At 35.2% G+C, this 22,989-nt stretch overlaps 3 protein-coding genes across 3 annotated transcripts in view; 2 read left to right on the forward strand and 1 right to left on the reverse strand.

The window, feature by feature from the left end:
* Nucleotides 1-4,162: 4,162 nt before the first annotated feature.
* On the forward strand, nt 4,163-12,295 carry LOC124367358 (zinc finger HIT domain-containing protein 3). Its single transcript, XM_046824110.1, has 3 exons — nt 4,163-4,407; nt 11,250-11,392; nt 12,117-12,295. Exons 1-3 carry the CDS (start codon nt 4,340-4,342, stop codon nt 12,293-12,295), a joined length of 390 nt encoding a protein of 129 aa, XP_046680066.1. The 5' UTR covers nt 4,163-4,339.
* Nucleotides 12,296-12,350: 55 nt separating this feature from the next.
* On the forward strand, nt 12,351-13,434 carry LOC124367357 (mediator of RNA polymerase II transcription subunit 8-like). Its single transcript, XM_046824109.1, has one exon. The coding sequence runs from the start codon at nt 12,351-12,353 to the stop codon at nt 13,110-13,112; it is 762 nt and encodes a 253-aa protein (XP_046680065.1). The 3' UTR covers nt 13,113-13,434.
* Nucleotides 13,435-14,906: 1,472 nt separating this feature from the next.
* The window catches only part of LOC124368034 (beta-glucuronidase), a 77,328-nt gene continuing 69,245 nt past the window's right edge, over nt 14,907-22,989 (reverse strand). Inside the window, exons 11-14 of the mRNA XM_046825307.1 lie at nt 20,855-20,939; nt 17,392-17,568; nt 16,368-16,506; nt 14,907-15,949 (exon numbers count right to left, since the gene is read on the reverse strand). Of these exons, the coding sequence (XP_046681263.1) occupies nt 15,768-15,949; nt 16,368-16,506; nt 17,392-17,568; nt 20,855-20,939 (583 nt within the window). The 3' untranslated portion in view covers nt 14,907-15,767. The remainder of the gene's footprint in view (nt 15,950-16,367; nt 16,507-17,391; nt 17,569-20,854; nt 20,940-22,989) is intronic.

Genomic DNA, 22,989 nt, shown 5'->3' on the forward strand with positions numbered 1-22,989 from the left:
GAGCGATGGATGTATTAGTTCAAAAGCACACATGGCATTTCTTATAACGATGAGAAGGCAGTGTATATACGAGTACACCACTACATTGTTTATAGTATAGTGTTATATAATTAAGGAACAAGATTTATTCTCTAAAGCCAACTATAACAGTAACCATTACATTAATACATAAAAAACATCATATGGTTGAGAAATAGAAGTTAAACAGCTGACCGATTTGCTAGCACAGAACACTCCCTCCCCTGTAATATATACGTCCCTCCTCTGTTTGGGGTTGACGTCTTTGAACAGGAAGAGGGATTATTCTTAAAATTTTGATTGACGTAAAGTAGTCTGATTGCGACCTCGTGGCGTCGCGACCGGAAGGTGGGACCTTATAGAGGAATAATCCGTGGATCCGCCACTAGATTCCGTCTATTCCAAAACCTAACCAGCTTTGATGACTAAATAAATACTAATAATTTGGGTATAGTTCCGAAAGGTTCCCTAACAAAATACTACTAAAATCTAGACCACCCACGCTAACTTCTCCCGGTCCACCCTGCTCGAAAGCTGCACAACGACCCCTGTGTCCACAACCTCCGGTCACAGCCTGAAAACCTAGCAGGAACCATCCTACCAGAACCTGTCCGGAAGAATTCCGGATGGTAGGAGGCTCCTATTGTTTGAGCTAAAGGCTAGAGGTCGGCGCAGCTGGCTATAGCGTTCGCGGCAACAGACGGATAACGCGCGCCAAATTCAAAACTGTAGCGGCACTCGCCGCATGATATGTTTTCCGATTTGGGTCTACTATTTTTCTTCCTCTAGGTGATTGGTAAACGTATTTTGTATAACCTGATCTGTGACATTTTCATATATGGTGATGATAGGAACTCTTTGATCTCCATGGATTATTGGACACAGCCCAGACCAGGCAGAAGTTCTGCCCTCTACCACCAGTCTCACGTCACATTAACCGTCATACCGGCCATACTCTCATTATGTATTTATCACAGCTGATTGATTATAAACGCCCTAATCGTCTGCTATTAGTTGTCTGCTACAAACAGTGCCGGTTTTAGCACTACTAGCGCCCTGGGCGAGATATCTTCAGCGCCCCCTAACTGCAATTCAATTACATACGAAAAAAGGCAATGGCGCCCCTCTTCGTCCGGCGCCCCTGAGCGGTCGCCCAACCGCGCCCTACCCTAACGCCTCTCGGCTACAAACTATTTTGCTGTATAAAGGATTATACAAAATACATGTCACTTTAAAATCTAATGTTAAAAGAAAATATAACGTACAGTATATTAATAAGGAACTACCTTAAAAAGGGCAAAACGTTCGTGGTAGGTGTCTAATTATCTCCTATTGGAAAAGAAAAACTATAAAATATTAACAATTGTGAGGACGGATCTCGTGACGTTAGTTCCAGGACTCCAACCTATACTATAGTATGACCTTGATTTGGCTCTGCAATCGTCCAATGATTCTTCTCTAACATGAGCTGAAATCAACTAGATAGCTTTTTAAACGTAGCAAACCCTTCAAAGTTGATATTATATGCAGAATTAATACCACTCTCGTCCTTCTTATATGGAATTAAGGGATATATGGTGAAGAAAAGTACATTAAGAGTTCGCTGTTGATAAATTATAAACTAGGCTCAGTACAAAAATTTTACTGTAAATGATTAACGCCAATAAATCGACAAAATAAGTTTTGTTTGTTGCCCATTACCACATTATAGGTAATATATCCCTAAAGTTCATATAGAACGGTATATAAAATCTACTCATACTGTTCAATATCCCTAAACATCTATAACAACTCATTTTACCTGAATACGAGTCATTAGTACAATTACGAGTATTTCTGTGCACAGCTAACAGAGAGTTTAGGAAATCTAATTCTTATGTAAAACCATATTAGTTTTTTTAAGTAGTAACATGAGAAACAGGTATAGCCTAATGGCAGTATATGTATACTATTACAAAAATATAGTATATGTTTAGTTTAATCTTTTCAATGTCTGACAATTTTCAATGTTGTGTTTAAGTTGTTACAGAATACTACACATATATAACAGCTTTTATTTTATCGTAATATAGTAGAGGAGGTACCTTAAAAATTGCGTATCATGTCGTATTTTTATATCAATCAGAACCAAAGTACTTATTTTTATTATGGAGTATTTAATACATAGGTTTTAGGTACCTAGCATTAGAGCAGTATATGTGACGATAATAAATATAACTCATTTGGTAAACTTTTTGCTTAACTTATTCAGGCGTGTCTTAGTTTACGATGTGTATAATATTATCATAAACTTTGTGTACCGTATCACAAAATGCTAATTTGGAAATAAAACGTTTCTAGATATGTTAGCGGCCCAATTATTTCAACCCAGTTCTGAAATATATTGTTTAAGATAAGCAGGTATGATAAGTGAAGCTATTTTCCCACTAATTAAATTATTTAGGAGGTCTTCCGTCTAAATTAATGAAGCCCATTAACACAGGAAGTGATTTAGTATTTTGCTGGTTATGTTACTATTTTACATTTCCACGATAATACCATATTGATAATGTTCAAATAAACATTAAAAAACAATTGAAAACAAATAATGAGCTAATTAGTACAAATATAAATGTAACAACAAATAAATTTAATATCTAAAAGAAACCAATATTTTAACGAGATAACATTAAAGTGGATGAGATCTAAAATAAACGACGCTACTGTAATAAAATAGTTCATGCAATGAAGTTGACATTTTTGCTAGGTCGAAGAGTTGAGAGCTAGGAGTATTGATTGATTCACATCACGCTGAGGCTGTAATCTAGATGTCAGGTTGGCATTCATTACAACAATGAGTCCATAAAAAAAAGTCTAGCGCTACTGACCTAGTCGAAAAATTCTCGAAACAGAGCTGAGCTGGAGATAGTTGCGGTTATCACGTCCCAGTGCAAATAAGTGGTGAGATCCAGTGGCAAGGGGGCACGAAATCTGATTGGCTCTAACAGAGGAGGGCAGGTCACTACAGAATTTAGAACTTTTTAGAGTACTTGGTTTCTATCCTCGAGCGAATGGAGTCCGTAGACATTCGTGCTGACCAGAGTAAGAGTCGGGGTTTCTGGCTACCTCTCTCAGATCCAAGAATCGGACAAATCTCCTCTGGACAGATTGAAGTCTATTAATAAAACCCACTTGCTGCGGTGACCACATCACGGATTCATACTCAAGGAACTGCAGGACCAGGGACTTGTAAAGGAGAACAAAATTTTGTTTCGAAATTGCAAGAAACGCACCTTTATTATTCAAAAACTTAATTTTCCTTCTGACAAATAGAGATTATTCACATTGCAACGTGGCTTTAGTAACCATTCGTTGTTACGTCTTGTTATTGTATTTATTTATTTTTGGCACTTATGCTATGCATTTTGCTTAGTGATTAGATTGAGATGGTACAATAAATTTACCTGTTGTACTTCACTTGAACGTGTTTATCATCAGGTTTTGTATATGTTAAATATGTCCGTATGTTTGTCCTCTTCATACATCCAAGGAACAAAAACACTCCCACTATTCACGATGACGAGTCTATGAAGGTATAACTCAATATTCTGATATACACTTTGCAGTGCAGATAATGTAGAAGAGATGTGTGGTATAATTTTGTATCGTCTGAGGCGTCATATACGTACTTTAGAAGCTCTCCGATGTGTGGTCAGAAAATTTGCACCAACTAATTGTCTCCTAAAAATATTTTCTAAATACTTAGTGAGTGCTTAACATATTTGCGACATATTATTCCTATAACTGATTGAAAAAACAGTAAGTCACACAGTAACAAAAATCACATGTTACTTTAAATTGTCTATTAAACTCATTAAGAAGTGAATTTTGAAATACGGTATCATTTAAGTGGCATACGGTTAACTCAATATTGATCTAACGTATTGCACATATTTTGAAAGGGCATTAGATATATGAACATAAAAATATGAATCCGTAGTACGGGACTAAATGCTTTTAAGGTTCCACATTCTGAGAATAATTATATGTACTTGCATAATATAATAAGAGGTCAGTCTTTCTTTTCGCCTGTTGTATTTTGGTCTGTCTACATACACTCGCTTCGGTTATAGGAAATACCAACATTTTAGGAACGGGAAATCGGTTGCCTGGTATTGGTCTTTGTCGTCAGTTTGTTTTGTTTAGTGAAGTGGTGTTGGAATATATAGGTTATGAACTAAGTGCGATGCAAATGATATATTACTCATCCTATTAGTTTTTGTGTCAAGACAATCAAATAATTTTAAGAGTTTACAAATTATAAAAATGGGAATATTTTAATATGAATTGTAAAGTATGTACTCAAAATAACACAGCGAAGTACAAGTGTCCAACTTGTAGGATACCTTAGTAAGTTAAATTTTGTCATCAATTATTCATTATTGTATAAATCGTGTTTGAGATTGTACGATCAGAGAAACAGGTTCCCTATTTTAGCTGGTCTGTTTGTACATATATCTCTATCCATCAGTGTCATATCTTCAAATTTGGAGAGTTAGTTGAAAAATGTTCCTACTGTTATTTATATCAATAACATGACCAGGTCACTATGAGGTTCTGTGGTGTTAGGAGTATAAACAATTAAACAATTTTTTATGGGCTTCAAACAAAATTTATTGTTGATATTTTTTCGGCTTAGAGACCAATTTGCACTTGCTAAAAACTGTTCAGAATTCCTCCCTCCTCTAGTGTGAGATGTTGAAATGAATTATTTAGTGTGAGGAAACAAAACAAAGAAGGAAGGATACTGGTTATTTTAACTGTTATGGTTAGATATATTCTTTAGTAAAATTACATTACACAAAACAATGTGAAGGATGTATGGGTAGGACACATTGACAGATTTCACTTTTTGGGTAATTTTTTAGTTTTAGATCTTCCTCATTTATTTTCTATCCTATTCACTTCTTAAGTATAAGTATTCAACATTATTGTTCAAAATTAATTCAAACAAAGTAAAATCATAATTTCTATAGTAGTTCAGTTAAATAATAGATTGGCCACAAGTAGACTACAATGACAATGCTACATGTGTTATGTGTGTCACAAGGTGTCAAACATGTTTTTCTTCAAAATGGTAAAAAGTGACTAAATGTTACACTGTTTTGTTTGTTGCATTTTATAAATATACATAGGCCTAGCCAATATAGTTTTTTATTCATCATTAAGTTATTACTTTTTATGGTATGAAATCAGTACCAAATTATCAATTAGAAATACTTAAACTATTCCTACCAAATACAAAAACATTTGGTACTTCTAATTAAACAGAGAGGCAACCGATAATAAACGGGATTTAGCAACTTTGGGTGGGCAGTTACACAATAAATACTAACGGTAAGGTTAGGTTAGGTTAGTAAACCTAAATCGCTTAACCACATCAGCCGCAGCGTGTTTCAAATAGGTGGCTTCTGTTTAATCAGAAATTACCAGACATTTTATTTACAATTAATGTTTATCAGTTTTTCATTCAATCAATAAATTATTAATAGATTTTAGATTTAAAAACAGCTGAATTTGATTATAATTTTAAATATCTATAATGTAATTCATGTCAACATTTTTGTTTCTATAGTTTAGATAATCATAAATATGATTCTATTGTGCTGGTGGCCTCTTATTATACTGCAGCCTAGCACTATCCTGTAATTTGAAATACAATACTATAACATAATTTTGTTTCAGTAGTTATATCAAGGAGTTAGTTATGACATGCACTGATGGCTGAAGATCTGTTACTCTTAGCCTATTCATCTAATTGTTTCTTTTACAAGGTTTTCATATTTTTCAAGCATTTTTAATAAAAAAAGTAGAGTTGTTAATGTTAACATTATTGGGTAACGATTTGGAAGTTAGGTTTTAGGTAAGTTTTTTTTTTATTTACATTAATTATTTGTAAGTTATTCCCCACACAGAACCCGAATCTCTTCCGTTCCCCCGTTTGTGGTTGGCCTACTGTTAAGTGGGTATGAGGTTAAATTTGGGTTATTATTATTAATTATTGGTTACTTTTGAGTACGTTCCTTGTTAAAATTCGTGGTAATGAAGTTTACATTGGCAGGAATATTTTTAAGTTGTTTTTAGTCATGACGGTGGCTGTCCGTAAACCCAATAGGGGAGAGGGGGGCACCTTTCAACATTTTTCACTTTTCAATTTTTTGTAAAGCCACACTACCATAAAAAATTAAACTTTTCAAGCACCTGTGGCTAAACCTACATTAGAAGCATCCTCACAATTTTTACCAGAGCTATAAATAGTTTACAAAGGGTTCAATTTAAAATTTTTAGTGAACCTTGCACTGTGTTGAAATGTACCCCACCGGTAGGGCAGTTTTCAACAGAGCGTGGGGTACATTTCAACAAATGAAAAAAATTTAAGAAATTTCAAACATATTATTTAAATAAACTTTATTTTACAAACTAAGATAAGAGAAAATTAACATATCTCTATGATACTTCATAATAAAAGGTTTATAAAAACTTAAGAGCCCTAAAAAACACATTTAATTAGATTTTTACATTTCCTACATAATCTTTTCTTTGATAGAAGACAAATTTATTGAAAATGTCAGCGCGGATACAGCTCGAGCAGTTTCCTCCACTGAGTTTGGCTGTGGTAGTTTCATTTTTGATGTCGTTTCTATCAATGCTACTCGTGTCCTCTTTTTCAGGGAAGTAAAATTTCCACGAATCTTCTTTTTTTCTTAGAAACTTGACCATGTAAGTCATTCCTTCCTCTTCTATTCCTTCAATTTGCCCCACGTACATAACCACTTTCTTCTTTGTAGCAAATTGAACGAGGACGAAGTCATTAACTTCTAGCACACTGTTTCCTCACTTAGGCACCTTTCAAAATCAATTTGTTCCTCAATTTCATCAGTTGTGTTTTTTAAAAGTTGTGCTAGGTCTTCACATTCCGAATCATCATTTAATGGAACATCATCTACGTCTTCACTGTCTGATGAATCAAAAAATAAATTTTTCTTATGTTTAGCTTTCAGTTTCCCTACAATCGGAGCTGGTTTTCTTTTCTTTGCTAATCTTTTCAGAGTTTCTAATTTAATTTTCTTTTCCAATCTTTTGAGGGTTTCTTCTTCAATTCTATTTTTTTCCGGTGTTTCTGTCCAGTACCACTGACTTACCTTTTTTTCCTCCCACTCTTATTTTTTTGTTCTACAACTGGTGCCTTCGGGTACGGTCTTACATCCTCAGGCGTTAGTCCTCCTTTAGACATTTCTTTGTCTACCTTTTGTTGTGTACAGATCTTACTCATACTTGGTTGTTGATTTATCTTGCTTGTGCTTGGGTTGGTGGTATTCCTTGGCCGTGCTTGGGAGACTTTCCAATGTGCAGATCCCGATATGAGGAGGAGATTGATCAACGCCTTTCTCAGGAACGTGATTGACAGAGGATGCTACATATCTTCATCATTAAAAACTAGACGGTTTAAATGGCCAGACACCAGTTTTTGCAAAGGCTGCAGTTATGTTTTTATTTGAAAATGAAGCAGCGTATGCAGTGTTTGCCAATGCAGCTAGGATATGAAATGCTGATGGTCTTACCTGGGTTTGATACCATCATCGAATTATAATAATGGAACGCGCTCTGGGCCGGAGAAACCGAGCCGAAATCCTGGGCTGCGTTCCGAGTCTGCAGGCGCTGGAAATGGGCAAGAACTAACTCCGCCCATATGGCAGGCATTATAGTAATGATCTAAACATCACTTTAAAACGCCTTCTATACTTAATACAATTGTTTAGATACTACAATTTAGTTATATTACAAATGTTAGTAGCTGCTTTTCACCGTGGATTTTTATTTTTAGTTAAAAAAAAACGGACTTTTGTACAATATTAAAATAACTGAGATTTTGACTTTTATTTTTCTTACAAAGTCGGAAACAAAGATTACAGGCATTAAAATATTTCCCAGATGAAAAAAAAAAACAACTTTTTTATTCACAGTATTTTATTTCAAAGTAAACTACATAAAATTTACAAACATGACACACTTAATCTACGTGTTAGAAAATAAAATTATTTTGACCAATTTTTTGCTTTATTTCTAAGTTGGATTTCTTATAATGTCAAAAAGTTTTCTGTTTTTTGGATGTGATGAGATATTATTTAAAATAATAGTTTAGTCACAGTTTTAATTAAAAAATAACTCGTGGCTTTCAGTGAATTCGTCAACTTAGAAGTGGTCGCATTTGTTTGAGATAACTAGAGCAAATAAGAATATTTTACAATTTTTAATACCGTACATCATCACTTGATCTACTTAATTTACCCTTAGATTTAAAATCAATAAAAAGTTAATGTGTTCTAAGATCAGCATCATTGGTATGGAGTACAGAACTCAGTGAGTTCTTGCCCACTTTAAGCGCCTGCAAATCCATGGATACACCAATAACGCACAGCTGTGTGCGACCGGAAAACACAACATGTGGCTTATGGGCAGTGCGCGTTCCAGTAGTATAGTTCGTTGGATACCATCCAATCATTCTGTGCTACTTTCAACTTAGATTTGAATGGTCCCAAGACTCCAACATCCAAAGGCTGAAGCCGGTGAGAACAGTGAGGAGGGAATGTCACTAACACCATACCATTATCCTTTGCATATACCACAGCATCAAGTGTACAGTGGCTTTCATGATTGTCCATTACTACAATGATTTTTGTTGTCTGTAGAACAGTTAGTATGCTTTTTGATGTGTTTGAGGACTTCCAAAAACAAAGGACCAATCATCCATCCACTTTTTGGACTGTTAGCCAAGCCTAAACTTCCAGGTGGTGCACCAAACAGCATTGAGTTATGAAATTTAGCTCTTGGGAAAACAAAAACTGGTGGGACTGTATTTCCTACAGCATTAATTATCATACACATAGTAATCATAGTACCACGCTCGCCTGAAACCACCGCTTGGCCCACTTGGCGAGCTCCTAGCTTAGCAACAACATTTGGAGCTTGGACAACTGTTGATACTCCTGTCTCGTCGACATTATAGATTTTGTCTGCGGTAAATTGTCCAGACTTGAGGGCTTGCTCATAATTGTTGAAAAACTCAGTACATTTTCTTTGTTAAAAGCTGTGGCTCTTGCCAAACTAGTATTTTGGGTTTTCTCAATGTAAGAGTTGGTTAGCGTTTCATGAAAACTCTTTAACCAGTCAGTTCCAGCAATGCGGTTTTCCTCCCAACTATTTGGGATTTTTGATCCAAGGTTTTTTGCATAATCATGTGCAAGCTGTCGAACTTGTCTGTAGGTTAACCCATAGTTCAGTTCTGAGCATTTTATTATGTAAAATCTGTTTTGTGGTTTTCAATGATGTTTCTATATTAGTATGTTTTATAGTAAAAGTGTATTGACAATGCCTATTTCATTGTATATATGATCAACGGCACTAAATATCTTATATCTTAAAAATAACAATATAGTTCCATTACAGATAGGCAGTATTAGTGTCGACCAGTAACAGGTTATTTAGTGGGAACTTATTACCAAGATATTGTTATTTCAGTAACAGCTGGGCTGAATGAAATAATTTGATGTTCTCAAAACGACTTTCTGGTTCTAGGTTACTGAGTAACCAGTAACAGCCGAGGCCATTTCGTACAAGCAATGAGGCTAGGAATGGAAGTATTACACTGTGGAATGTTATTATGCGATATAAGTAGGTTTAGATTATGTTATTGTTAATATGTTACCAGTAGTACCAAACTTGAAAGATAACCTAAACAAGCGCTCATGTGATCTGAGCTTGAATTAGGGTACATCTTAAGGGATGATTTTCTCTTTTATGCCCACACTGATGGTCAGGGGCATTTCCATTCGGTACTTTCCTGACCTCAAATCAGGCCAGATATTATTCAACTTTTCTGACAACAGATCATGTTACTACGTACAGGTTACTGGAACGTAATACTCAACAAGTGAGTTTGTTATAGGTTATTGACAAACAACATTGTATCCTATCTCTAGCGACCATTACTCAAATCCCATTCACATGATTTAACTTGGTTTCAATTAATTTGGAACAATAATGTGTAACTGAATTACGTTATAAACTTAAGCAGCATAGTACTTTATTAGTACTTTACAGGGTAAACAAGTCCGACAGTATTTATATCGTTCTAATGTATAGATTGGTCCTTTCAAGTGTTGATTTGTTTGTGTTGGTGGCCGCTTATTATACTGCAGTCCGATTAATAAATTTCAACAGGTCTATTATCCAACTGGGACCTTTGTTCCAATAAGGTGCCTCTAAATGATACATCAATAATTATATTAGTTCACATTCGGTAACGGGTACATTGATAGTTTATAGTCAGATGCTTGGAGTACTTTATATTTAAAAATACAAGAAATAAAACGAAAATAGATCTACAATTATGTTTTTAATTCCAAAATACACTTTTGCTGTTACTTTCATAAAATCAAACGAATCTTGTAGCTATGGTGGGAAGGGTTGATTAAAAGTGAATGTTGAGTTTAGCTGCAGTTCACCTTCCTCTTAGTGCAGCGTCCGAAATCTGACATTGCCACAGACTTGACTCAAAATTGCCACAGAATTTGGAGTCATGTTCATCTAAAGAGATAAAAAGAAAGTCAGAGATGAAGAAGCTCAAAATGATCTCCTTACATTGTTTCACTGGAATCTAATCTGTGACAGCGTCAGAATTCAGACACTGCATTAAGAGTAAGGGGAACTAGAGCTAAACTCAATATTATAATTGATTCAACCCTTTCCACCTGCAAATCTGCATTTTCAGAATAATGCATCTGCAAATAAGAAAACATTTTACATTACAACAATTTTAATTACCAGGTAAGTGTTTTTTATAAAGTGTAAAAAGAGTGGTGTCAAAATAGAGCCTTGAGGCACAAGTTATCATATCTTTGTTATATAAGTACGAAAACATTCTACAACAGTGTTGTATTAGTTATAAAAGACAGCTTGCCAATCAAAATGCCATAGACGCTATAGTGTCAAGGCATTTGACATGTTGTAAGATCTGAAAAGGACCTTGTGTTTTTTTTTAATCTGTAGCAATGTTTTAATTAAAGAATAACTAATAAATTGATAATTCACAATCACATGTTTCTACTCTATATTAATACTCATACAGCAACTTGTTATAATATGTTGTTTTCTTCTAGTAGTAAAAATTAATATTGCTATTTTAATTCCAGCTGCTCTTTGACCTGCTGGAAGCAGCACAAAGGTACCAACTGTTCCCCCGTCGTTGAATCAGTGATACCAACCTCTGAAACATCCAATCTGTACAACTTTCCAACTGAAGAGACAGTGCCTTTGGAGAAATTAAAACTTTTGGGTAAATGTTGTCCTAGTTCGTATATTTAACACGTGTCTAATAGTGGCTAATGTTAATATAACTCTGACTCAATGTTTTAGTTCAATGAAGTTATTGAAATACACATATTTTAACGTGGATACTTATTAAATGAGGATACAGTAGACATGCATTAATCCAACTTGTTCAGCACTTGGCTAATGCCAGGAATAGTCTTGTATAACAGGTGGAAATTTTATCATAGGGTGTAGGCCCGGAAGAATTCCAATTAGTAAAAAGTAATATGCAATATATTAGTTCAATGGTCATAATCTAACTGACTTAAGTTACAAAATGGGTTAGCTTAAGTACTCAGTTACAGTTCTTATCCAGCCAAGAGCTGGTGTCCACAAAAGCCAGTGCTTAGAATTAACTACTCAAAGGAACAGCCACAATAGAGAAACATTTTGCTGGCTTTTACTAGTCTTTGATTCCCCCCCCCCCCCCCGTGTAACTTCATTATTTTTTTCTTCAAATCCATTGGGAAGCAATCTCTTGTTTGTGTCTTGGTTAGTTATAAGATAGTCAGGCATTTTATGAACTACATATTCAATACTTCTGAACCAGTTTCAATTTGCCCTGAACTTCCTTTACTGTTCTTTTACAACTTTTAAAAGCTGTGTCTTATATGTGCATGGCTAAATTTACTTTATTTTCCTACTGTATAGAAACAATTATTGTTCACTAATCTTAGCCTATGTTGTAGAGCACAATCAAGAGCTGAAGAACCTGTTGTGCAACCGGCACCTGAGAGATCTGCTGATAGCCTTGGACAAGTCACCCAACCCGATGGCAGCCATGCAGCAGGCTATGCTGGAGCCCATCTTCGTGGAGTTTGCTGACGAGTGTCTTAAAGTGGTGGAACCTGCAGAAGAGTCCCAATAGAAGTGAAAAATTCTTGTGTTGATCAAGACTTTAGTAGATTTTGTGACTTGTGACAATGCAAAGGGAGGAGAAACAGCTGGAGGTCGCCTTGGACGCGATCATCCTCAGAGTGAACGATCTGAAGTATTCGATAGGGTCTATGGTGGCCAAAATCGAGAACGAGTACGAGACCATAAACTGGCCTCAGTTCTTGGACAACTTCGCTCTGATCTCCGGCCAACTGACCGCTCTGTCCAAGATGCTGGCTCACGACAAGTCTCCACCCTTGAGGAACCTGACCGTCCTCCCACTGCACCTGACGCCTGAGCGAGACGAGGAGTTGGTGCGCCTTACGGAACACCGGATTCCGGCCTTTTCCCACGCCATCGTGCCGGACTACCTGCGCACCAAGCTGGAACCCGAGATCGAGCACAAGATACACGTGCTGGAGCAGAAGGCCGTGTCCATGACTATGGAGCAGTACCAGAAACAGGTGGCCACCTACACCAAGGTGGTGAGCCACGTGTGGGAGGTGGTCAGCAAGATGAGGGAGGAGTGGGAGAGTGAGGGGAGTGCGAGGGGGGGAGCGGCTCAGACCTCGTCTGTAGCGGACACGCACATGCTTGTCGCCGCAGTCGCCATGGGAAAGGGCCTCAAGCCTCTGGTACCGCAGGGTGTGCAGCCCAACGTCCCCGGGGGGATGATGGTGGCTCCTGTAGGACCCCCTGGTGGCCCTATGAACCCTAACCAACCCGGCATGGGCCCCATGGGGAAGGCCCCGAGTAGCATCAAGACAAATATCAAAGCTGCCAATCAGATACATCCGTATGCCAGATAAAATAATCATACATAGGAACAGTAAAACTTTTCAATTCAAGTATTGGATAAAAATGATGATCTTCAATATTCTGTTGACTTTTACGTTATTTTTAACAAAGCTCTCAATAATACTTGTTTAGTTAATATTACCTGTAATATTCTTTTTGTAAAAAATATCTTGGTTAAAATTTTACATGTTTTCATCAGGTCTGTTATTGAAAGTTATATCATTACAAGAGCAACAAATGTTAAATTTTTAGAATTGTGTTTTAGATACATCTGTCTGCCTGTTCCTCAAAAGTACTTTGCAGTTTGTATACAATAAAATACATAAATAACTATGCTGTCTTGTAATGATTTTCCTCCATGTAATATTTTATTGGAATGAAAAGTTATGAATATTATTTCTCAGCACGGAATATAATAAATTTAAGTTCTGTTCCTGAATGAGTTTCAATGTTCTTTTTAAATCTTGTTTGTATTGCCTAGTGAAATTTTAAAATTTTTTATTTGTGGCTAATAAGGCCAACTAACGATATAGCAGTAATCTTGGTCGTTACAGTGTGTTGTAACATTGTTTATGTAATTAAATTCTTGGAATATGTCAGCTTTGCTATGGAGAGCATTCACCTCAACATGTGTTGACTGTAGACAACTCTCCACAACAAGACTAAAATATTTCAAGAATTTAATTTTGTAAACAATGTTACGATGCACACTAAGTTTTATACCCAAATGTATCAAAGAAGTGTTTCTGTAAAAAAAACTGTTTTGTTCCAATCCTTCTGTAAAAACTTGATATAGAGCTTCAAAAGAATATCAAGATTAAAACTAAAGATTGCTATCTTGTTTCCATTTAAAATTAAGGCAAGTCATAGTTTAAGATGTTCAGCCATAGACTATTTTACTTCTCAGTGGACAAACCAACTTTTTAACTTGTATTAGAGAGTTAATACATGGATTAAATAAAGATGAAAAGATTTCCCTTACAAAGAACACTCATTGAAATTATTTTTAATAAGTGACCATAGTTCTGCGGATTTTCCAGTGTTGACTGGAATATTGTTATTGATGCTAGGAGATTTGTTCTACCGCATTTGAGAGTATGAAACATTCAAGATTTAAGCAGTACTCTAGTCTCGACATCAGTGCAAAAAAGTTAATCTGACAAAAAGGGGAAAGTTATTTAACGTAGTACGTAGTTGCATGCCCCAGCAGCAAAATATCACAAACACAAATTTTTATTAAAATTATCTGTTTGAGAAAGTTAGGGGTGGGGTGGAACATCAATGTTATCCTCATTCTCTAACTCCACTACCTAATTTTGGAAAACCAGTCTGCAGCGGTCTTTGGTGTAGTACTGATCGAGTTTTAAGTATAAGTGTGACAATTTTGCTAAAGAACCTGTGATGGTGGACTGCCATGTTTGACTGATGTGGTAATTTGCTAATAGGCGTATATTTCCTTTATTATTCTTTACCTGAATTCTGTTTATCCTTCTTGTTCAATTTTGTGTTATAGTGGCAGTAGAATAAGTCAACAGCAAACTGTACAAAATGTATTTAGTTGCAGTAGTACAGTACAAAATGTGTTTTTTTTTATTCAGAAAAATTATTTTTATCTAAAAACCTGTTAAAGGTAATGAACTAACTTGCCCACGTTTTGGAAGGTTTATTTAATTTTTATTGTTTGTGTAGCTGTTTATACAAGATGGAGCAAATTATTGCAGGGCATGTAATGTCATGATAACATCAAAATCATTTTTGGGAATAAAGTAAGAAATATTTTAAAAGTAAAAGTTTAATAACACACATAAATATTGAGATCTTATATTACAAAATTATAACAAAGTAGCATAATTAGTGTTTTCACAGAAAACGCCATATTACATGTAATACATATTAGATCTAGTTCATTTGTTGCTATATAAATTTAAAGTATTACTTTAAAAATTATTCTAAAATTAAAATAAGTTTTAAATAAATATAAATAGCATAGTAAAATGTGTATTTACACCATAATATTTTGTAATTAAGATGAATATAGAAAAGGAAGGTTCATTAACATTTTTTTTATAAGTAAATTGTTTTGGTTATACAAATAATAAATATATAATAATAAATACTAAACCTATCTTTAACATGTTTCAAAATAATTGGGTACCACATTAGTTGTGGTGAAAAATAAATATTTACCACTACTTTTCTTCACTTTTGAGCAGACAATAAAATAGTACAATTCAATTATCAATTTAACACTGATGATACACTAGTATCCATTGTAATATTCATCACAGTTGTTTTGCAGTTTTTTAACCATTTTTTATGTCTGTTGATTTCTTTGCTGTGAAAATATCTATAAACAAATACCACTTTGAATACACTCTTAATTCTTTACACAAACCTAGATCTAATTAAGATAAATAACCATGAAAAATTAATGTGCTGCAATTTAAACTCTGAATTACTTATACATTTTTAAGTAAAACAAAAATAGATCAATACATTAAATTATGTAGCACTTATTTTGATATTGCACTATCTTTATTGTAACCTAGTGAACAATTTCATTCTTTTAATTATTCTTATAAACAGCCTGTAAATATAGAATAGAATGAACTACACTCTAAACAAGTTAACTTCCCTAGTTGTTTTGTAGTTATGGGTCACAGCCTCTAGAATTCATCTCTGTAACCATTTGCGGAGGCAGTGTAAATGAAGAGATCAGCTGGAGGCTTCACACCGTCTAGCATCGAAGCCAGTTGAAAGTTCCTCCTCCGCACCAGAAAGGCAGATGTTTTTGGTTGCCGCTGCCTTGTAAATATCCCTTTTTTATTCCCTCCGACTCTGGTTATCGCTGAAAAAGTTGAAATAGTTAATTATACTCGTTCTTGTTTATTTTAGTTTGGCTGAATTTTTATATCAGAAGATTATAGGTTTTGAAGACGAATTAAATCAAAATCTAAGAAAATACGCAAAACATGTAAAATCTAAGAAGTAAAGCATTAAAAGAAATTTTGAAAAACAGCTTTAAAATGTAATGTTTAAGAAATGCTATAAAATAATCCATACTTTTATCCATATTGCTGTATAGAGCAAAGACTTGTTAGGTAGATTCCATAGAAATCTATTACCTCTGTCAATCGCCATCATAAATGAAATTTTCAGATTAAAAAAAATGTTCTCTCCAGAACCCAAAACCACCATATTCCAAGTGGAGGCTTTACTTTTAACATAAATTAAATAGAGGAGTTAAAGGAAAATGCTGTACTCACATTGGTCAGTCTTGAAGTCGGCAAAGTTCCATATCATCTCACCGATGAACCAGCCTTTCTTCCGCAGATTGTCGAAGGCCTTGAAGTGTTCAGCCAGCAACTGCTGTTGGTACTCCTCCGTCCAGATGTAATGAGGCAACTGAAAACATCCACCATTTGTCTTCACTCCTCAAAATGATAAAAATACCAGCATTTATGTTCGGCAGGGTTACTGTACGTTAGTAAATTCCATGATAGTTTATGTTATGAAAACCTATTTTAATGTACAATAATAAACCGCGCTTAACACTTTTTGATAGATTTTATTTTGTACTTTTGTATTTTGTAACTAAAAAGTATTTATATTAAAATTTAGTTATTTTTTAGATTTATTCCATGGATATTATTGTAAAATACATTAAACATTTTAAATGTGGGAACTCATTTTTATTTGTTCTCTTAAGACAAGAAGCTTATAAATTGCACTTAGTCCTGTAAGAAACAGTGCTGCTTCTGAAGTGACAGGATATTCAGGATGGTAATGTTAGGGAGTAGGGACCGCCTCCTATCGAGATCCATGAGGAAGAATTAGGGCACTAATCTCAAAGTCATGTCCCCCCGGAAGAAGGAGAGGCCAGCTCTGTACCAGCCTCTCCGGTCAAAGCAGGCAGGGGGTGGCACACCCTTGTTGAGGTTAACAAGAACCTCTGAGGTTTAGGGAAAAAACCACACAAACTCCAACAGTCATCTATCACAGAAGACTAGACCTATTGAATTGCCCATGAACCCCAGAATCTCGACATTTGCGGTTAGTGATGTGCCGCTACTGGACATCCATAAGGTTGCCCAGATTTAAGTGACACATCGGGTTTTGTTGTGCCCAGTGGTAGGTTCAACTGGAAGGTATAAACCAGCCTGAAGTGATCCTTCCTGGGTTGTGGGAATTCATTACCAAAATGTTAAACTCGAATCTCTGCTAAAACCTACAAGATATTCCTCCTGATGTAAAACTATTTTCAGCGAGTTTTGACTCGTAACCACTCACGTTGTGGAGTCCCTCGTAAGTATCAGAGCCATACTCCGACATGATGACAGGCTTGAGGTGTTTCTCTCGCCAGTTCTGTGCCTCCGACTCCACCGCCAGTTGGATGGACTCCAGCTGCCCCGCCTCCGTGTACCACCCGTTGTAGCGGTTGAAACAGATCACATCCATGAATTGGCCCTGTCACAGTCGGACGACAGTGTTAACTTTGTTTCTTCACATTATGTTTTTACTAACTATGGATTAAAAAAATGTTGGACTCCTCCTGTTATGCTACAGGGTTGTAATCTAGAAAATTGGTGCTGCATATAACTAGGTATGAATAAGTACCTATTACCCACCATAATTTTTCAATTTGTGATTCTTGTATCTGAACATTTTTAAAACATTTTTATAGAGCTATAACGTATAGTAATGTTTAAGACTGTGTTTATCCTAACTGTATAAATGCATTTAAAATGCATCTCTAACTTTTACATATTTGATTTTTGGAACATGATTGTAACTATTGATGACACAGAATAAAAAAGTACTTACTAGGCATGAAAATATGGCCCTATCCAAGAGGAAGGAGGATGGAGAATTAGAGAAGGCTTGAAACTAAGAGACTTGTAGCAGGAATGTCGTATGGAATATTCCCTATCCAAGAGGGAGGAGGATAGAGAATTAGGAAAAGTTTGAAACTAAGAGACTTGTAGCAAGAATATCGTATGGAATATTCCCTATCCAGGAGGATGGAGAATTAGGAATAGTTACTAAGAGACTTGTAGTAGGAATATGGCCATATCCAAGAGAAAGAAGGATGGTGTGAAACTAAGAGACCTGTAACTGGAACCAGATGTGGTTGCTCTTATGAGATGCTGAAGATTAAGAGGGCTGGGCTACGAGCAGGGAGGAGGAATCTTGTCATTCAAAGATTGATTGTAGGAAGACAAGAAGGAACAGGACCAAGAATGAGATGGGAAGTTCAGACAAGAGCAGACCTGAGAAAGAATGGAAAAGATTTTGGAATGAGCCAAGATATAAGAGCATGGAGTCACATTGTTGGTGAGCCAAAAGCCCAACTGGGTTTTGAGTGGCCAAAGGTACACTATTGTACCAAAAATATAACGCATGTATTGTACTTATCATCAGTTTTTACTGGTTGCTCAAAAATCGATTTCCTTCATGTTATTGAATAATATAAAATTGCTTAAACTTATGAATACCAACGCTATTTTCATATTTACAAGGGCATAACAAAAAGTAAAGGGGCTAAGGTAATAACAAAAAAATCCAAGTACATTCATCTTTCAAATTCTGTAATAAACTTTCAAAGTACTCTCCTTCTAAGGTCATTCAACAATTATTTCAATGTACTGTATTGACTCTCTGTCTTATTTTGTTTGACAAGATCCTTACACAGGTCAGTAATACTTGAGGGAGAACAGAATGTCAAAAGAGGGTCAACTTCTTCTTTAAACAAAATTGTGTCGTTGTGTAATGATGTCTACTTCACCACTGGTTGATATAATTGAGCAACAGAAATTAAATTTTACCATCGTACCAATATAGCTAACATCTGTTTTGTTAAGACTCCATGTAAAACTGCACAACTTGCTTGATTGCCTCTGAGCTAATAATTAGTACTTAAAAGAAACCAAAAATCATATGGTCGTGTCTAAAATCAAATCAGAACCAGTTGATATTAGCTACCATCAAGCAAGAATCAATTGTTCTTAGCTGCTATTTGTAATATTTACTACTACTATACACTTTAAATAAATGGTTAAACTTAATTTGTATTCTGATGATTAGCTAGAAATAACAAATAACACAGTATGATACAAATGTGAACTTTAATGATGATAAATTGACATACAGGTTTGAATTTTTAAACCAGATGGAGGATACAATAATGGTAAATTTTTTAAATACAGTTCTTAAATTTTAGGGGAGGGTGGTCGTGCTGGCTTAATGAAATAGAAATATTAGGTATTGTTTTTAATCAAAGATATTGTAATTTTGAAAAGTAATTTTGTTAAATTTTAATTATATTAATTTTGAATTGTTAGCCAAATTGAATGTTCCTGGGTTTTATATTCTTCCAATGGATTACTGTTAAACTTAAAAAGAATTTTCTCACCCAATGTCTGTCTTCTGCTTCTCTGTACTTCAGTGATAATATATGAATTTAATAAATTAACCTTTCTTTTGAATCAAATACTGCTGAATAAAATGTAATCAGTTTATTGATTTAATATAATAATCTTGCTTCACTTCTTCTATATCCCTTTCTCCTCTAAACTTTTAAAACTCTGCTCTCTTCACTCAACAATCATCCCTGCACACTGTATCACTGACTTTAGTTTACTTTATAACTTTTGAGTTTTATATACCATAAGGTGAATTTTGATTAATTTTGATATATTTAATTTTGTAGGTATTTATTATTGTTTGTATTAAAATTTGAGACAATTTATAATTCATTATTCCTTAATTATTTAAGTATTATTACTAATAAATTTCTAAATTAAATTAAGTATTGAAATGAATGTGAGATGGGTGTATGAAATGAGTCATTGCATATTAAATAAGAACCAGTTGATCTTGGCTGTTATCAAATGACAACCAGTTGATCTTGGCTGTGATAAAGCAAGATCTAGTTGATTTTAGCTACAATTAATTAAGAAACAGTTGATCTTAGCTATGATCAAGCAAGAACTAGTTGATCTTAGATACAATTCATTAAGAACCAATTGATCTTAGCTGTTATCAATAAGAACCAGTTTTATTTTAGCTATGATCAAGCAAGATCTACTTGATCTTAGCTACCATTTACACTCTCAGCCTCACATCAAGATATACACTAATCATATTTACACTTACTGCAAACGCTTGCTACTGAAAGTAATTAAAACAAGAACCAGTTGATCTTAGCTAATATTAAGGTTCACCTTATTCAATCATAATTGTATGTTTGTCTTAAAATACATACCTAGCTACATTTGTATTTCAATTTTGTGGTTGAAAAATAATAATAGGTACCTGAAAGTGTAAATACACCTCGTAGGCAGTTTATTACAAGCTGGTACTACTGACTGGGAGAACTTAAAAATTACCTTACCTCATCTCCTATTTACAACTCCAATACTCACAGCTTGGTCTAGGTTATACGGAGTTGCTATAACGGCTGTAATGGGTCGAAGCTTCTCCAGGCTTCTTGTAAATTCCACCACTGATCTAAAATTTCAACAATGATCGGTCTCTGTCCGACTTCCTCGTTAGTTTTGATTAGTCCAAACCATCGCGTTTCTCGCTTCAAAAGTGCACAAACCAATCACGTCTATTTACAAAAGTGTAAAAGTCAGCAACCTTGTGTATTTTGCAAAACTGCACAAACCAGCCGTGGTTTTTACAAAATGCATGGACGTTTCACATCGGACTATGGATTATGGATGAATATGAGGTAGATGTTAGTACTCACTGCTTGGTCTACGGTGTACCAACGGTTAAGCACAGCAGTTATGGGACGAGTTGAGTCTAGAGAGCGTGTATATCCCACAACTGACCTACACAACAAGCAAGCCCATCCACACACCTGGCGTTAGTACAAACGGTAATGCAGTTAGCTCACGACATATATACACACGATTTGCAAGTAAAAACTGTCACACAAAACATATTATACAATATAATGCACAGGTAAATTGGCAATGGGGAAAAATACAGAGGTAGGGAAGGGGCTTGTAGGAACTTACAAGGGTGTTCTGAAAAGTTTCTGACCTGACAAGATACAACACAATTTTTATTTACCAACAAAGTCTCGATGCTTCTATCTCTTTATTCCATCCAAATAGTACTCAGTGTTTTTCTCTACAAAATAATTGTTCACGAAGGTGATCGCCTCTTTATTTGACAAATGTCTTTGTCCTCCGAACGCAATTTTTAGATGGGGGAAAAAAGAGTCACTTGGGGCTAGATCTGGTGAGTAAGGCAGATGGTTAAGCAGTTCAAACCGTAATTCGTGGATTTTCGCCATGGCAACCGCTGAGGTGTGAGATGGTGCGTTGTCTTGGTGAAACAGGTTTTTTTCTGCAAATGTGGCCGTTTTTCAGCTTGTCAAGTAATGATGCATATTATGCTCCTGTAATGGTTTTACCTTTGTGAAGATAATCAATTAAAATAACTCATAACGATCACAAAAACAGTTTTTGCTTTTTTGGAGCCGGTTCTCCCTTTTGAGTCCACTGTTTGGACTGTATTTTTGTTTCAGGCCTATAATGGTGTATCCAAGTTTCATGTACAGTAATTAATCAGCACCAAAACTCGGATTTATTTTACCTAAACTGCGACAAAAGAGCGTTGAAAATGTTCATACAAACAGGTTTTTTAATGTAAGCAAATGCGGCACCCAACATGTGGACAGCTTTCTCATGCCTAAATGTTGATTTAACATGTGACAAACACACATGTACTTTTGACATGTTATAATCTCTGCTATCTCTCTCATTTTAATTCAGCGGTTGTCTAGCAGCACCATTTGGTAAACTTTGGTAATGTTTTTGTCGGTAGTTGCAGTTCTGGACGTCTTGAACGTTCATCGTTTCCCGAGCTATTACGGCCACATTTAAATTCAGCAGCCCAAAATTTCACTGTGGTAAATGATAGTGCAGAGTCCCCGTACACAGAATCCAAATCAACTTTGAGTTGTGAAGGTGTATTGCCTTTCAAAATCCTCATCAACTCACTCAAACAACTGTTACATTAAAACTGCACGTCCAAAATGGCTGAAACTTTAATGAGTAACTGTCAACAGATGAACAACGAAATTCAGTAGCTTTTATTTACGAGTGCTGCCATCTTCACGTTGAGGTCGGAAACTTTTCAGACCACACTCGTACATACTTTAGAGTCCATATTACACTAAGAAGCAGTGTGTTCAAATGCACAATCATGGTGAAAGATATTGCATCATGGACATAACTAATTGGCTGAGCATCAGCGAAGCCATTCACTCAAGGGGCTGGAAAAATTAAATTTCTGTTTGTCAGTCCAAACGATATCTGAGAACTGAATTTGCATGAAGTTTAATTTCTATGTGCACACACTGAGTTTGACGATGGTGCATGTCAGTCACTGGGGTTTGGCTGAGCGTAAGCAAACATTTTCACACTGGTCTTATGGGTAACGATGATGGCAACTACAAAATCGCAGAATAAATCAATTTTTAAACAAACAGAATACAACTTGAGCAATTAGGAAAATAAAAATGTCTAGGTCAATGGTTAGTAGAGAATATTTCTAAATTAAAGCAAGCCAAAAAAATGCCATTCAAATTCTTTTATTAGTGTTTGGCCTAAAATAAAATGCATTACTCTTACAATATAGAGTTTTATTACTGTACAGCTGACATTAAATAGTATCACTGCAATGATAGAAGTACTTTATACATCCAAATACAAGATGATGTATATTTCTACTAACTAAAAAGACTAATATCACTTTAAAATAATCTTTTCTAGCATTTTTTACTGATTTTGAGTTTTTTACCATGGGGTGAAAGATTGTCTAAATATGACTAGAATGGCCGCACAAATACATGAATAACAGCATTTGTGC

Source organism: Homalodisca vitripennis, chromosome 8, assembly GCF_021130785.1.
Source record: "Homalodisca vitripennis isolate AUS2020 chromosome 8, UT_GWSS_2.1, whole genome shotgun sequence".
NCBI lineage: Eukaryota > Metazoa > Arthropoda > Insecta > Hemiptera > Cicadellidae > Homalodisca > Homalodisca vitripennis.